General features: G+C 38.3%; 2 protein-coding genes across 4 annotated transcripts in view; one reads left to right on the top strand and one right to left on the bottom strand.

Annotated features, from left to right (window-relative positions):
• The window catches only part of LOC149841234 (putative LRR receptor-like serine/threonine-protein kinase At1g67720), an 84369-nt gene that overhangs the window by 46977 nt on the left and 21718 nt on the right, over positions 1–15674 (top strand). The window lies entirely within an intron of this gene.
• Positions 10582–13008, bottom strand: LOC149841235 (putative transcriptional regulator tpeD). Its single transcript, XM_090003709.1, has 2 exons — positions 10945–13008; positions 10582–10846 (listed from the first exon to the last, which is right to left on the bottom strand). The coding sequence occupies exons 1-2, from the start codon at positions 12987–12989 to the stop codon at positions 10702–10704; spliced, it is 2190 nt and encodes a 729-aa protein (XP_089859835.1). The 5' UTR covers positions 12990–13008; the 3' UTR covers positions 10582–10701.

Below are 15674 nucleotides of genomic sequence, written 5' to 3'. Positions count from 1 at the left end.
ATGTCACCTTTCTTGAAAATGAAAATGGGTTTAATAGCAAAGGACTTAAAGAAGAAATTGATTACTCATTTCTATTTGATCTATTACCAAGACGTGATGAGTCCAACTCTATTGAGGTGTTTGATTCTTTTGACAATAACTCTAGTATTGATCATCCGATTGTTGATAAAGTTAGTCATCAATATGAAAGTTTGAATGAAAATGTATCAAATGATATGCATGTGTATACTAGACGGGGAGAAGGTAATCACCCATGTGCCCTTGACAAGTTCTCTCAAAACATACCTTTAGAGAAATCTCAATTTAGGAGATCAAATCGAATCTCTAATGCTCCAAGTAGATTTGTATCATATGACTCATTTTTTCTAAGCTTTAGAGCATGTTTAATAACTCTACACTCTTATTATGAACCATCTTATTATAATGATGCCAAACAATACCCTTATTGAAATGAAGCAATGAAAATAGAACTTAATGCTCTTAGAAAAGCCAACACATGGGAAATAGTTGATCCTCCTTTAAGCAAGAAACCTATAGGATATGGATGGGTGTTTAAAGTGAAAACCAAAAGTGATGGATCATTAGAAAGATATAAAACAAGGTTAGTCGCTAAATGGTATGCCCAACAATATGAAATAGATCATGAGGAAACCTTTGCTCCCGTCTCAAGAATGATTAATGTTCGAACTCTCATTGCCATTGCATCTATTAAAAAATGCCTCATTTTTCAACTAAATATTAAAAATGCCTTTTTAAATGAAGAACTTGGTGAGAAAGTTTACTTGGAACCCCCTCCAGGGGTTAATTTAAATAGAAAACTTTTAAACTTAAATAGGCCTTATATGGTCTTAAACAAGCTCCTAAGACTTTATGATAAATTTAATAATGTTTTGATTAATTTAGGATTTATCTCTTGTTATACTGACACTATTGTCTTTGTTTAGAAAACAAGTACTACAATTGTGATTCTTCTTCTATATGTTGATGATATAATCATCACAGGAAATGACAAAGAATGTGTTATTGAAATTAAATCAATTTTAAAGAAAACTCTTGATATGTCTGTCTTGGGGGTTTTGAGATACTTTTTATGAATTAAGGTTGCCTACTCTTCCAGAGGATATATTCTCTCTCAAATGAAATTAGTTGCTGTCATATGTGCTAGGTCAGAAGTTTCAGATGAAAAGAAGTGAAGACCCTAGACGACATAAATGTAAAATTAAGACTCGAAGATATCGTATTGCTTGAAGATCCTACTCCATATTGTCAATTGATTGGATCTCTCACTTACCTCTCCATCACCTGACCTGATATCGTTCATGCAGTTCATGCAACAAGTCAGTTTCCACATGCCCCTACCACAATGCACATGATGACAGTTCTGAGGATTATGCGATATATTAAAAACACCATTTCAAAAGGGCTTTTCCTATCCTCTTTATCATCTTTAGATCTATATGCCTATACTAATACTGACTGGGGTGGTAACCCAAATGATAGAATCTCAATTACTCTTTTTTGTTTTTTTAGGGTGTTCGTTGATCTCTTGGAGGTGTAAGAAACAACAAAAGTTCTCATTATCTTCAACTGAGGCAGAATATCACGCAATGACAACGACAACAATGAAGCTTGTCTGGCTTAGGTCTCTTCTTCAAAACATGGGAGTTTCCATCTCCAAATCCTCGAAGACATGTTGTGACAACAAAAGTGCAATCTAAATAACAAGCAATCACACCTTTTATGAAAGAACCAAACACACTGAGATGGACTGCCACTATGTTCATGATGAATATTTAAAAGGAACTATTAAGTTACCATATGTCACATCGGAGTACCAACTTACAAATTTCTTCACCAAAGCCCTTCCCACTCCTCGTTTTATTTTTCTTCTTGACAAACTTTTGGTGATCTCTTCGTCAATTTGAGGGGTGTTTAAATGTTTTCATTTACGTATTCATGTATGCTATTATATACACATATATATATATATATGTATATAATTGTATATTAATATAACTCTTAGGGGTATTTTTGTCTTTCTTATCATATGTACTTAGCACAGTGCATTAGGGACTTTTCTCTTTTTTTATTTTTTACTTTTTTTAGTTTTACTTTTTTGACTTTTTGACCATAGACTAAGTTGTCCACTTTATAGGACTATTGGGATTCTCCCCAACGGTCCCAAATGTGACCGATGGGGAGCTCCCAACAACTCTATTGAGCTCCCATTTGTTGTATATGTTAAAAGTTGTAATGTCATAGACAATCTCATATGTAAATACCCCATCATATGTAATCTTCTATTTTTTAGTTTAGTTACAATAGGATAGCTAGTTACAATAGGTTAGTTTTATCCTTTTTCTTTTAGGACTGTTTTAAGCTTATGTTTTTTGACCAAGTCAAAAAGCAAAAGCATGTTAGACATTTCTAGACTTATGCTTTTTGACTTGGTAAAAAAGAATAGTCAAAAGAAAGAGTCGTTGGACCCTCCAACAGCTCTATTAGAGCCGTTGTAGAGTCCAATGACTCTTTCTAAGTTCCTCTCTAACTTGTATAAATATGGGGCAATACCCCATGTATGCTTTTTTGGTGTGGATTTTCCCCACTTGAATGAGATATTTTTCTTTTGGTGTATGTACTCTTTTGAGTATTTTTTGTGAGTATATTGAGTGAACTATTGTGTTCATTAAAAGATATTTTTGTGAGATTGCTTTTGGAGTTCCGTTTGAAGCTCTATTTTCTTACATGGTATCAGAGCAAGGTTGAAGCAAGTTCTATCAGTGCATTGAGAAATGTGCTACACGGTTTTCTTGCAAGAAAGTGATTTCGCTTGAAGTGGTGATCGTGTGGTGGCGTAAAAAGCTTGAAGAAATATTTATACTCACCATTTGTTGTAGAGTATCCTTTTTTTCTCTTCTCTTTCTTTCTTTACCTCTTTTCTCAAAACTTGTAAAATAGATGACAATGATAATGCCACCATCAAGCCCATCAAACTAAATGATTCCAACTATGTCCCATGGGCTTCTATTATGAAGCATCTTATATGAGAGAAGGGTTTATGGGGCATTAGTAGATGAAACTGATGAGGAACCTACTCTAATTCTTACAAAGGATGAGGGGGAAAGAGAAATACCTCTTACAAAAGTAGAAAAAGTTAAGGCCATATCCACTTACGAGAAAAAGTGGAAAGAATGGCGTATGAGACATGCCAAGATCATGTCTTGACTTATCTCAAGTGTTGATATAAAGAAATACTCAAGTTTAGCAAAATTTGAGCATGCAAATGGAGCATGGGACTATCTTAAGATAATGTATTCCCTTAAGGATATTGTACATGTGTGCAATCTTCAATTTAAAGTAAGAAACATGGTTCAAGGAGACAAGAGCATTAGGGAGTATTATAATGGCTTGTCGGAGTTGTGGGAAGAATTAGATCTTCTTGAACCAAAGTGGTATTGTCTACAAGATATTGAACTCCGCCATAACCAAATCAATACGGAGTATTTTATTCATTTTATTAGTAGATTAAGATTGGAATTTAAATCCACTAAGTCTATTCTTCTCCATCGTAGAAAAGTACCTTCAATTAAAGATACAATAGAGAAATTGAGTACGAAAGAGAATAGACTAAAAAGTAGAATTGCTAAAGGTGATGGCGACTCAGTTCTAGCCGTCTCGAAACCTGAAAACTTTGTTAGGACTTACAAACCTCCTAACCATAGAAGAACAAATGATGATTTTGATAAAAATAAAATCATTTGCTACTATTGTCGTGAACCTAGACATGTGAAAACTCACTGTCCAAAACTAAAGAGGTCTTATGAGAAAAAAGTTGCCTCCGTCGGACCACCACAAGAATCTAGTAAAACCTCCATTGGAAGTATGTCTCTCGCTCAATTGGTGAAAACACTTGGACCTCTACTCAAGGGAGCATCTTCATCTACAGGAGCCGCAGTCTCTTCCGTGAGCACCTCCGATCCAGGTAAAACTCTATGACTTCTTGATTCAGGCGCTTCTTTTCACATAACTCCAAATGTTAAATATTATTCGAATGTCATAGCTCAAAATGATCCAATGTTTTTACTGCCAATGGAACATCACTAGAAATCGAAGCAATATGAAATTTTGAAAAAGTTTCTCAAAACTTAAAAGGATTTCATATTCTACAAATTAGATATATTTTCAAATTAAATCTCAATCTCTTGTTTGTTTCTCAACTATCTGACCATGGATATAACGTTTTCTTCTCCTCTCGTGGTTGTCGAGTGCAGGATCACCAGTCAGGGAAGCTGATTGGGGAATGTCATAAAGAAGGAGGCTTATACTACATGGATGTTTTGAAAATTTCCAAGAATACATTTTATTGTAATGTTCAGAAAATAAACTTGAATGTATGACATAGGAGACTTGGTCATCCTAGCATATCAAGCTTCATCTGTTTCCAAATATGATTTTTTTTTGTAAATCTAAAACATTTAAGTGTAAAGAATGTATTTTGGGAAAAATGAAGAGATTACCTTTTCAAGGAAGAAATTTTGTTTCATCTCGGCCTTTTGAGTTAGTGCATTTAGATGTATAGGGTCCTGCACCAGTTATGTCTGAAGGTTTTTTTTCGTATTATGTCATTTTTGTAGATGATTTTACAAGGCATACTTGGATTTACTTTCTCAAAAATAAATCCAAAGTATTTTTTCACTTTTAAATATTTCATAAGTTAGTTAAGAATCAATTAAAGAATGATATCTTTATCTTTTGCACTGATACAGGGAAAGAGTTTTTGTCAAAAGAATTTAGCGATTATTTAAATCTACATGGTATTTTACATCAAAAGTCATGTCCACAATAAAATGGTTTAGCAGAACGAAAACATAGACACATTGTAGAAACAACAAGAACTCTGCTCATTACTCATCAAGTTCCTAAATTTTTTTGGGTCGAGGCTACGCTAACCACATTATATCTCATTAATAGAATGCCATCATCTTTGTTGAAAAATGTATCACCTGTTGAAAAACTTTTCAATCAAATCCCAGATTATTCACGATTAAGAGTATTTGGTTGCAAACGTTTTGTTTTCTCCAACAAAAATGACAAGCTTTCCCCTCGGGACATTCTTTGTGCATTCTTTGGTTATTCAATCAATCAAAAAGGCTATAGATGCCTTGCTCTTAGAACTAGCAAGTTATATGTGTCACAAAATGTATCTTTTTTAGAAAATGAAAGTTTCTTTGAAACTAAAAACCCTAGAGAGGTTGATGAATACTCCTTGTTGGACTTAGTTCCAAAAATTGATGAAGAAGAAGTTGATCAAGAAGATCAAAATAGTATAATCAATGTTGAAACATCTCATCCAGATTGCATTCAATACTTTAGGCGAGGAAATCTAGAGCAACCTTGTGCTCTAGAAAAATATATTAAAGCACACGATCAAATAAAAACCAGAAAATTATCGAGGGTGTCAAGAGCAGAGTTGTCAGTCGAGGAAGCAGGAAGCATGAAACGGAAGCGGAAGCGGAAAGCGAGGCACTTCTAAAATTTTAGAAAGCAGGAAGCGCGGGAGGACTTAGGAGCGAACCAGGAAGCATCTCGGAAGCGACCTAGGAAGCGTCTTGGAAGCGACCTAGGAAGCGTCTTGGAAGCAACCTAAGAAGCAAAGAAGGAAATGACATAAGATTCAAATGAGAAGCGAATAAGAATTAAAAGGAAAGCAAAAATGTAATTATATATTTTTATTTTATCAAAAAACAAGATTTATGTAATCATTGACAAAATAAAACATGTATCTAAGACAATAAATAATATAAGTTGCAATTATATCATTTGCAACTTTCAAGCATTTAAAAAATAATACATCAAGAGAAGATCATAATTCATATTCCTGTTGCAACCATTTAACAAATGCATGCAAACACTAAATAATGTATTAAGAAAACTAATAAATTTGATTAAAAAACGTATCTTTTTCAATGAAAGAATCAAATGACTTGATTGTTGTAAATCTTGTGATCTCTGCAACATAAAAAATGAGAAATCAATAAACTCAAAGATTACATAGAGATATGGTTAATTTTTTAAGCTTCTCGCTACTAATGCAAGGGGTGACCTTAACTTCCATGGCTATATATATATATATATATATATATATATATAGAGAGAGAGAGAGAGAGAGAGAGAGAGAGAGAGAGAGATATATATATATATATATATATATATATAGAGAGAGAGAGAGAGAGAGAGAGAGAGAGTAGACTATGGGTACTTAATGATACATGCTTAATGGATTTTCATGTTTTTTTTAAATTCTGACCATAAAGATGTGATCTATGCACTTGATTTTATTAAGATCAGCTCTTAAAGTGTTTAATTCCTACACGGGTGAGTTTTTATCTATGTCACATGGGTGCGGGTGCGGGTGCGGGTGCGGGTGCGACACGGGTGCGGCGCAATTTCAAAAATTTTGGACACGGGGACTCGGCTATATATATATTAAAAATATATATATATATATATATATATATATATATATATATATATATATATATATATATATATATATATATATATATATATATATATATATATATATATATAAGACTCGGTCAAAGTTGTGCCCATTAGGGGACAGGTGATGAGTTGTGAAGGCATTCTGTACACTTTCTTCATACAGGAATAATTCACTTTTGGGCACTTTCTTCATACACTGTAATAATTCACTTTCTTCATACAGGAAAAAACCACAAAAACTTGAGTTGTGCCCATTCTGTACTTAAAACTTGAAAGTGTACATGTTTTTTAGTTGTGATGGGTTTTTTTCCTTACAGCTGTAGCCCAGAAAATTTCAAAAAAAAAAATTCAATTTTTTTTTCCAAAAAATGGACCAAAATGACCCTGGGTGCGTTGATCACACCCAGGGTCGGGTTGACCGAGTCCGAGCCGCACCCGTGTCCGCACCCGTGTCGGTGCGTGTCGACGCGGGTGCGGCGACCTTGGAGCCGAGTCCGTGTGACATAGGTTTTTATATGGTTCGAAAAATCAACGGTCCAAAATCTTTGTAAATTTTCGAGGTTCCAAATGTCATTTTTTTCATCGAAAACACATGATCCAGGTGTGGATTCCTTGTAAATCGACCATGCCCAACACATTTATGGGGTCGGAACTGCGAAAAAAATACCGAAAGAGCAGAAAGACCCATTTAGCATAAGCACCTATGCTCTACTCTCTCTCTCTATATATATATAATATATTTCAGTGAAGTGTTGTTCGAATCGAATTAGCCTGAATCAATTTTAACAGCATTGGCGTGGGCACATTGTTTAGTGGAACAATACAATGACAGAGTCCAATAATCAAGCCATTATCCTGTCGTTGCCCTGCATGTGTTACCATTTTGTGTTACCATTTTATGCAATTTTCCACGCTGACAGCATAACGATCAATTTGTACAATGATATTTAGAATCAAACACGTGATAGAATTTCATCTGCACCTGCATTAAGAGAGAAAACAGAGAAAGAGAGGGAGAGAGAGAGAGACGAGAAGAGAAAACCAAAAGGGGCCTCTGCGGCTGTCACGATTTCTGAATATCAAAAATCGTGACCTAATGCATTGTATAAAGCACTTAAGTGTACATGGGTCGGGTCGGGTCTAATATAATATCCGAACCCAACCCAAAAAAAAAGAAATACATTTAAGTTTTACAATGAACTCGGGTCTGGTATAGGATCCAGACCCGAACTCGAAACAGTATACACTTTTTCACCCCCCCTCAAGTTGAGCATGGTTGTGAACCATGCACAACTTGCCTTTGAGCGTCCAAAAACGATCCTTTGTTAATCCTTTCGTAAATAGGTCCGCAACTTGTTGTTCAGTATTGACGAACTCAGGCTTAATCTCTTTTTCTTCAACTTTCTGTCTCACAAAGTGTTGGTCAATCTCAATGTGTTTAGCACGACTGTGATGTACTGGATTGAATGACATGTTAATAGCACTTTGGTTGTCACATAGCAAGGTAGTGTGGGAGATCTTTTCTCCTACTTCAGTCAGTAGATGTCTGATCCATGTGACTTCGGCAGTGGCAGCAGCCATAGATCTGTATTCAGCCTCAGTACTTGATCTAGCGATAACTTTTTGTTTTCTACTGCTCCAAGAGACTAAATTTCTTCCAATGAAGACACAATATCCTGATGTAGATCTTCGTTCATCAGGATCCCCAGCCCAGTCTGCATCACAATATACAGTGAGTCCATGCTCATCTTTTCCATATGACTGTGGTGAGTATGTCAATCCATCCCCAATAGTCCCTTTCAGATATCTAAGGATCCTCTTGACAGCTTCTATATGTCCAGTACGTGGCGCATGCATAAATTGAGATACTTGATTAACTGAATAAACAATATCTGGTCTAGTGAAGGTCAGATACTGTAACATTCCTATTATGCTTCGATACCTGGTGGGATCATCACACAAAACTCCATCATGAGCACTAAGTTTTTGATGCAGCACACTCGGAGTTCCCAGAGGTTTGCAGTCTTTCATACCTGCCTTACGGAGAACATCTACGGTGTACTTGTGTTGTGTGAGTGTCAAGCCATGAGTTTGATTATCAACTTCTACACCAAGAAAATAGCGTAGAGTTCCAAGATCTTTCATTTTGAACCTCTGACCTAGTAAGTTTTTCACTTCTTGGATGTGAACCACAGAGTTTCCTGTGATAACAATATCATCAACATAAATTAATAACAGAGTGGTCACAGTCTGACTTCTAAAACAGAACAATGAGTGGTCCAGCATGGAACACGAAAATCCATGTTTCTGAATCTTTAGTGAGAAGCTATCAAACCAAGAGCGAGATGCTTGTTTCAAACCATAGATAGCTCTCTTTAACCTGCACACATGGGTTTTACAATTTTGTTCTTGATATCCAGGGGGTTGCTCCATATACACTTCCTCCTTCAAGTCCCCATGCAAGAAGGCATTCTTTACATCAAGCTGACTCAACTTCCACCCATGTTCAACAGCCAGAGAGATAATAATTTGAATTGTTCCCTTTCTTACAACCGGACTAAAAGTCTCATCATAGTCTTGCCCTGCTTCTTGAGTGAATCCTTTTGCTACGAGCCTTGCCTTGTATCGCTCAATAGTTCCATCTGGCTTGTACTTTATCTTGTAGACCCATTTACATCCAACAACATTTTTGTCAGGCGGTCTGGGAACAACTTCCCAAGTTCCACATTCATGCAAAGCTTGCATTTCATCATTCATAGCTTCTACCCACTTGATAGAAGTGGCTGCCTGGTAGTACATAGTGGGTTCATCTTCTTTATTGAGAGCAGTTAAAAACAACTGAAGATCCAAGGAGAAGTTGTTATAGCTGACCCACCCGTCAATGGGATGTCGTATGCGGCTTGATTTTCTGATCTCAGGAGTGTGAGAAGGGGTCAGATTGTTGACTGAAGCATGATCTGAATGGCTTGATGTCATCGGTCTCTGTCTGGAATAGACAATGCCTTTATATCTACCAGGTATTTTTTCTAAATTCTGTGACCCCGACGTCTCAGTGTTTTCAGACATCTCTTCTTCTTGCTGCACGCAATCTGGTGAACATGCTTCGCTGGCGCTAGCAAAAAGTTCTGAACTCAACCAAGGATAGTAAACTTCAGTTGGTATATTGGTTGCATCAGCTTTGTCATCGAAGTTTTGCTCATTAAAGACAACATTTCTTGAGATTCTGATGCGTTTGTTGGTGGGATCATAGCACCTATATCCTTTGTAGTCATCTGCGTATCCCACAAACCTACACTTTTGGGCCTTGTCTTGAAACTTGTTTCTCAGGGACCGATCAACATGCACATAACAAACACATCCAAAAACACGCAGATCATGATAACTAGGATGAGTTCCAAAGAGACAGTGATAAGGAGACTTGTTTTCCAGAATGACCTTTGGCAATCTATTTATCACATGCACGGCAGAATGAAAGGCTTTTGTCCATAGGTTGGTGGGAAAATTGCTGTCATGAAGCATACTCATGGCACTTTCAACGATATGTCTATGTTTTCGTTCAGCAATCCCATTTTGTTGAGGAGTGTGAGGGCAGGACACCCTTCTTCCTATTCCGTTATCTCGAAGAAAAGAAATAAAATCATGGGATGAAAATTCCCCACCTCCATCACATTGGAAAAACTGAATGGACTCAGAAAATTGGTTTTTGACCAAGGAAAAGAAGTTTTGAAACAAAGAGAAGACTTCTGACTTATTTTTTATGAAATATATCAAGTGTATCGAGAATAGCTATCAACCTATGTCACATGGGTGCAGGTGCGGGAGCGGGTGCGGGTGCGGGTGCGGGTGCGGGTGCGGGTGCGGGTGCGGGGATTCGGCACTTCCAAAAAACCCGGGTGCGGGGGTGCGGCAGGGGCAAAAATGTAAAAAAAAAATTTATATATATATATATATATATATATATATATATAATTTTGAAGTTTTAACAGTTTTAACATTTAACAGTAAACATTGTCATAAACTCATAATATGATTTATCATGCATGTAGTATACCAACCTAAATATCAAATTACCTAAATATCAAATTATCAATCAAATAAGTAAAGCAATTACATAAATCGACCTAAATATCAATCAAATAAGTATGCATAAAAGAACTAAATTACATACCAAAGTATATCCTGATGAAGTAATGGATGCTAATAATTTTCTTCTTCATCATCAAATGCATCATTAGAAGGAATACTGGGCTCAGCTAAATCCATGTTTGTTACGTTGAATTCATGTTCTCCCTCGAAGTCACACTCTTCTGGGTTTACATCCCAAAATTTGGATGTTCCTTGTCTGCATTATAAACCCAATTTGAAAATGATAAATACAATACAAGTATATTTAAATGAAAACTAAGAAATAATCAAATAACTAAGAGAGCAAATTAGTACCTGTATTCATCATTGCTTCGCGAAAGTAATCGAAGATTTGAATGAACATATACTAAATCCTCTGCACGCTTGCTGGTGAGTTTATTTCTCTTCATGTTGTGGATTTGAGAATATGTGCTCCAATTTCTTTCACAACAAGATGAACTAGCAGGCTGCGATAGCAATCTTAATGCAAGACGTTGCAGAAGAGGTGTTTCTGATCCAAATGTTGACCACCATGTGATAGGATCTATATTATCTTCTTCTCTCGCGAATAATGCCGGTGCATATAATCTCGAAGATGAAAATTTTTCAAACTCTTGTGTGACTTGATGTAGAAGATGTGCTTCTGGAAAAAGTCTTGTCATACACATATTTCTATGTCTTGATAGCTCTGGGTCTAAATTTGGAGGGACACGACCAATACCACCAGCCCGCCACTTATTTGCATAATATTTTGGATTAAGAGAATGTGCCATGCAATGCAAAGGAGTGTTGCTCTTATCCCATCTTCTGACTAAAATTGAATGAATATGATTAAAAAAATCTGAATCATCCAATGCAGGATTTTTTTCTTCATGCATGAAAACTATAGCTTGTATTTTTTCAATCATATTATCCCACATTTCATAAACTCTGTGAAGCATGGGCTCATCCTTATCAACTTCTCTTAACATTTCCCAAATAGGTTGCGTAAATTGAAGGAAGTATACCACTCTGTCCCAAAACTCATCATCAAGAATGAATTTCTTAATTTCTTGAGCCTTCATATCATCATCAACACGATAGAATGTCCAATTTTCATCAGTCACCATGTTAATCAAAGCATTCTTCACTCTTTTAATCCTCTTCATCATCACAATGATGGACGCAAAACGTGTTTCAGCGACCTTCAACAATTTCAAATCAGAATGCTTATTAAATATAGCATTAGCACGATGGTGGTTAACAACAAAATTCCTAATGCTTTTGACATTTCTTTCTAAATCTTCAATCCATGAACATAAAGCATATGCTTGTGAATTTTCTTCTTCTTTGGGGTTGCATATGCTCTTTAGGGCTAGATTTAAGCTGTGTGCTACACAGGGAGTCCAAAAAATATGAGGGTACTCACTCTCCAAACTCAACGTTGCACTTTTACAAACCGGAGCGTTGTCTGTAATGATTTGTACCACTTTCTGATCACCCACTTCTTTTATCACTTCTATAAACAATCCCTTCAAATACTCTGCATTTTTATATTCCCCAGATGCATCAACTGCTTTCAAGAATATTGGGCCACTAAGCGAACAAGCAATGAAATTGATTAATGGACGCCTTTGAATATCTGTCCATCCATCAGACACAATGGAAACTCCATTTTGCTCCCATGAATATTTTTTAATTTCTAGCAACCTCTCCACGTTTGCCCTCTCTTCTGCAAGAAGTGTGGTTCGTATTTTTTCTGAACTTGGAGGCACATAACCACTCAAATTACAATTTGTCAAGGATGTTACTAAATCCTTCCAATAAGGATTTCTAGCCGCATTAAATGGGAGTGAACCAGAATAAAAATACCTCCCAACTTTTCTATCCAATTCTTCTCTTCCATATGTATTGAATGCTGCTTGTATCGTTCCTCTACCTCCTAGATTGACTTTTCTTTTTTTTTCAGCATCTTCTTGATGGCTTGCAAATGGCACACTGACTGCAGAAGAATCGGCCATTGCCTTTCTCTTCTCATATTCTTCTTGTATTTTCTTGTATTGCCTTCGCATTGACTCATCAACTTTTCTGCAAGCTGAAATGCCATGTCCTGGTATCTTCAACAAATGAGCCTTCACTCTTGTGTAAGACCCAACAAAATCTTTTTCGCAGAGCTTGCATCGAAATCTTTTGTTCCCACCACCTCCTTCTCCAGTTTTTGCAAGTTTATCTACATGTATCCATAGTGGCCCCACATCATCAATCCCACTGCAACTATCAGCAAAACTAGCAGCAGAACTCACATGTTGGGATGAGGATGACGCAAGTCCTTTCCCTTTATCCGTCATTTTTATCCTGAAAACACAAAAAAAAAAATACATTACAATTTTCAATTCAATTCAAAAAAAAAAAACAGATGGGAGAGGGGCTCAGCCCCTCCCCTGTCGACCCAAAAAGAAAAAAACTGATGGGGGAGGGGCTCGGCCCCTCCCCTGTCGACCCCAAAAAAAAAAGATGGGGGAGGGGCTCAGCCCCTCCCCTGTCGACCCAAAAAAAAAAAAAACAGATGGGGGAGGGGCTCGGCCCCTCCCCTGTCAACCCAAAAAAAAAAAAGCTGATGGGGGAGGGGCTCGGCCCCTCCCCTGTCGACCCCCAAAAAAAAAAGATGGGGGAGGGGCTCGGCCCCTCCCCTGTTGACCCAAAAAAAAAACTGATGGGGGAGGGGCTCGGCCCCTCCCCTGTCGACCCAAAAAAAAAAAGATGGGGGAGGGGCTCGGCCCCTCCCCTGTCGACCCAAAAAAAAAAAACTGATGGGGGAGGGGGTCGGCCCTTCCCCTGTCGACCCAAAAAAAAAAAAAACTGATGGGGGAGGGGCTCGGCCCCTCCCTTGTCGACCCCCAAAAAAAAAAGATGGGGGAGGGGCTCGGCCCCTCCCCTGTCGACCCAAACAAAAAAAAAAGATGGGGGAGGGGCTCGGCCCCTCCCCTGTCGACCCAAAAAAAAAAACTGATGGGGGAGGGGCTCGGCCCCTCCCCTGTCGACCCAAAAAAAAAAAAGATGGGGGAGGGGCTCGGCCCCTCCCCTGTCGACCCAAAAAAAAAAGGATGGGGGAGGGGCTCGGCCCCTCCTGTGCCGAAAAATGAGGGAGCAGGGGAGGCTCAGCCCCTCCCCTGCCGACCCAACAAGAGACCGAGAGAGGGGGGGGGGGTGCTCGGCCCCTCCCCAGCCGACCCAAGAAGACGAGAGACATACCTGCGAGCCGAGAGGAGGAGCCGAGAGGAGGAGTCTGGGAGGCGGAGCTGGGGGCGGCGATGGGAGAGCTCGATCTCAGGGGGAGAGAGAGGAGAGATTAGGGCAAAAAAATTTTTTTGCCCTAATCCTCCTCCTTTTCATCGGGGTGGGGGAAAAAAATTTCGCCCAAAAATTTGGACAAAAATGACCCTGGGTGCGTTGACCGCACCCAGGGTCGTGTTGACCGCACCCGGTGCCGCACCCGCACGCGATCCCGCGTCTCGTCGACGCGGGTGCGGCACCTGTTTTGCCGAGTCCCTGTGACATAGCTATCAACAAAGATTAGATAATATCTGCTTCTAGACCCAGAGACAATTGGGGCGGGTCCCCACACATCAGAACAAATGATCTCAAAAGGTTTTGAAGCTCTCTTATTAATTGAATTGAAAGGCAATACATGACTCTTGCACAAAAGGCAACTGGAACATTTATGACTACTCTCATCCCCTTTAAGACTTTCTTTTGGAATGAGATTATTAGAAACAAGTTTCTCAATAAAATGACTCCCACAATGTCCTAACCTACTATGCCATAATGATGGCTTATTGCATTCAGAGATACTAAAAACACTAGTAGAAGAGGCGGAACATGACTCTGATGAAGACTTCGAAACCAGGTGAGAAGGGCGAACATCACGACATGGAGCTTCTTCAAAGACATACATGTTGCCTCGTCTCTTTCCTTCAGCGAATGTTTCCTTCGTGCATAGGTCCTTGACCTGCACAGAGAAGGGAGTGAATTCAACTGAAGCATTATTATCATCAATAAGTTTAGAGACAGAGACAATATTTTTCTTAATGTCAGGAGCATGAAGAATGTCAGAAAGAGTAAGAGTGGAATGTGACATGGGAATAACAGTCTTTCCAACATGGGAAACAGGATGGTGGGATCCATCTCCAGTGACAATCTTACTTTTTCCAAATAAGGAATAGGATTAGAAATTTTACCTGTATCGCCTGTCACATGAGTCGCTGCCCCGGAATCGACAAACCAAGTGCCTTCATCATTCTGCTTCAATTTTAACTCTGACAAGGCATATATCAACAAATCTTTAATCTCTCCACTGTCTCTGGTATTTGTGAACCTTCTCTTGATTTCTATCTGTGGACTCTTTCCTTTATTCTCTGGATTATGCCAACAGTTCGCCTTGATATGTCCCTTTTTGTTACAAAGGAAGCAAGTAGGGATGGATCTTGTTCCCTGCGCATGAGTAAACGTGTTTGGAGTGGGAAGCAAACCACGCCCTCCGTGTCCACTTCGCCCTTGTCCTCCTCGTCCTCTACCATAGGTCACTCCTGTAGCAAAAACTTCTTGAGAATTTGAATGATTATGAGTTTCTTCAGAGAATCCCTTCAGAGTCATTTCATATTGGATCAATTTGGCTCGTAGCTCATCAAAGGTAGGAAGAACAGGGAGACACAATAGTGAAGTGACTATCATGTTGTAGTCAGATCCCAATCCACTCAGGGTTTGTTGCACCATGTCACTGTCACTAACGGCACACCCTATAACTGCAAGTTGATCTGTAATGGTCTTCATCTTGTTCAAATATTCCATGATGGTCATGGAATCTTTCCTTAACAACTGAAATTCTCTTTTTAAAAAAACTACTCTTGCTTGAGAAACCTGTGAATACGTCTGAACCAGTCGTTCCCAGAGTTGTAGAGCTGTACAATTGTCAGGAATGGCAAGTAGGATCTCTTGAGACAGGGTGGATGTGATGTATGCAACAACTGACTGGTCTTTTCTTTCCCAATTGAGGAATTCAGCATTTT

Source organism: Nuphar pumila, chromosome 4 (genome assembly GCF_984573655.1).
Source record: "Nuphar pumila chromosome 4, dmNupPumi1.hap1.1, whole genome shotgun sequence".
Classification (NCBI taxonomy): Eukaryota; Viridiplantae; Streptophyta; class Magnoliopsida; order Nymphaeales; family Nymphaeaceae; genus Nuphar; species Nuphar pumila.
This window is presented reverse-complemented; position numbering and strand designations above follow the sequence as displayed.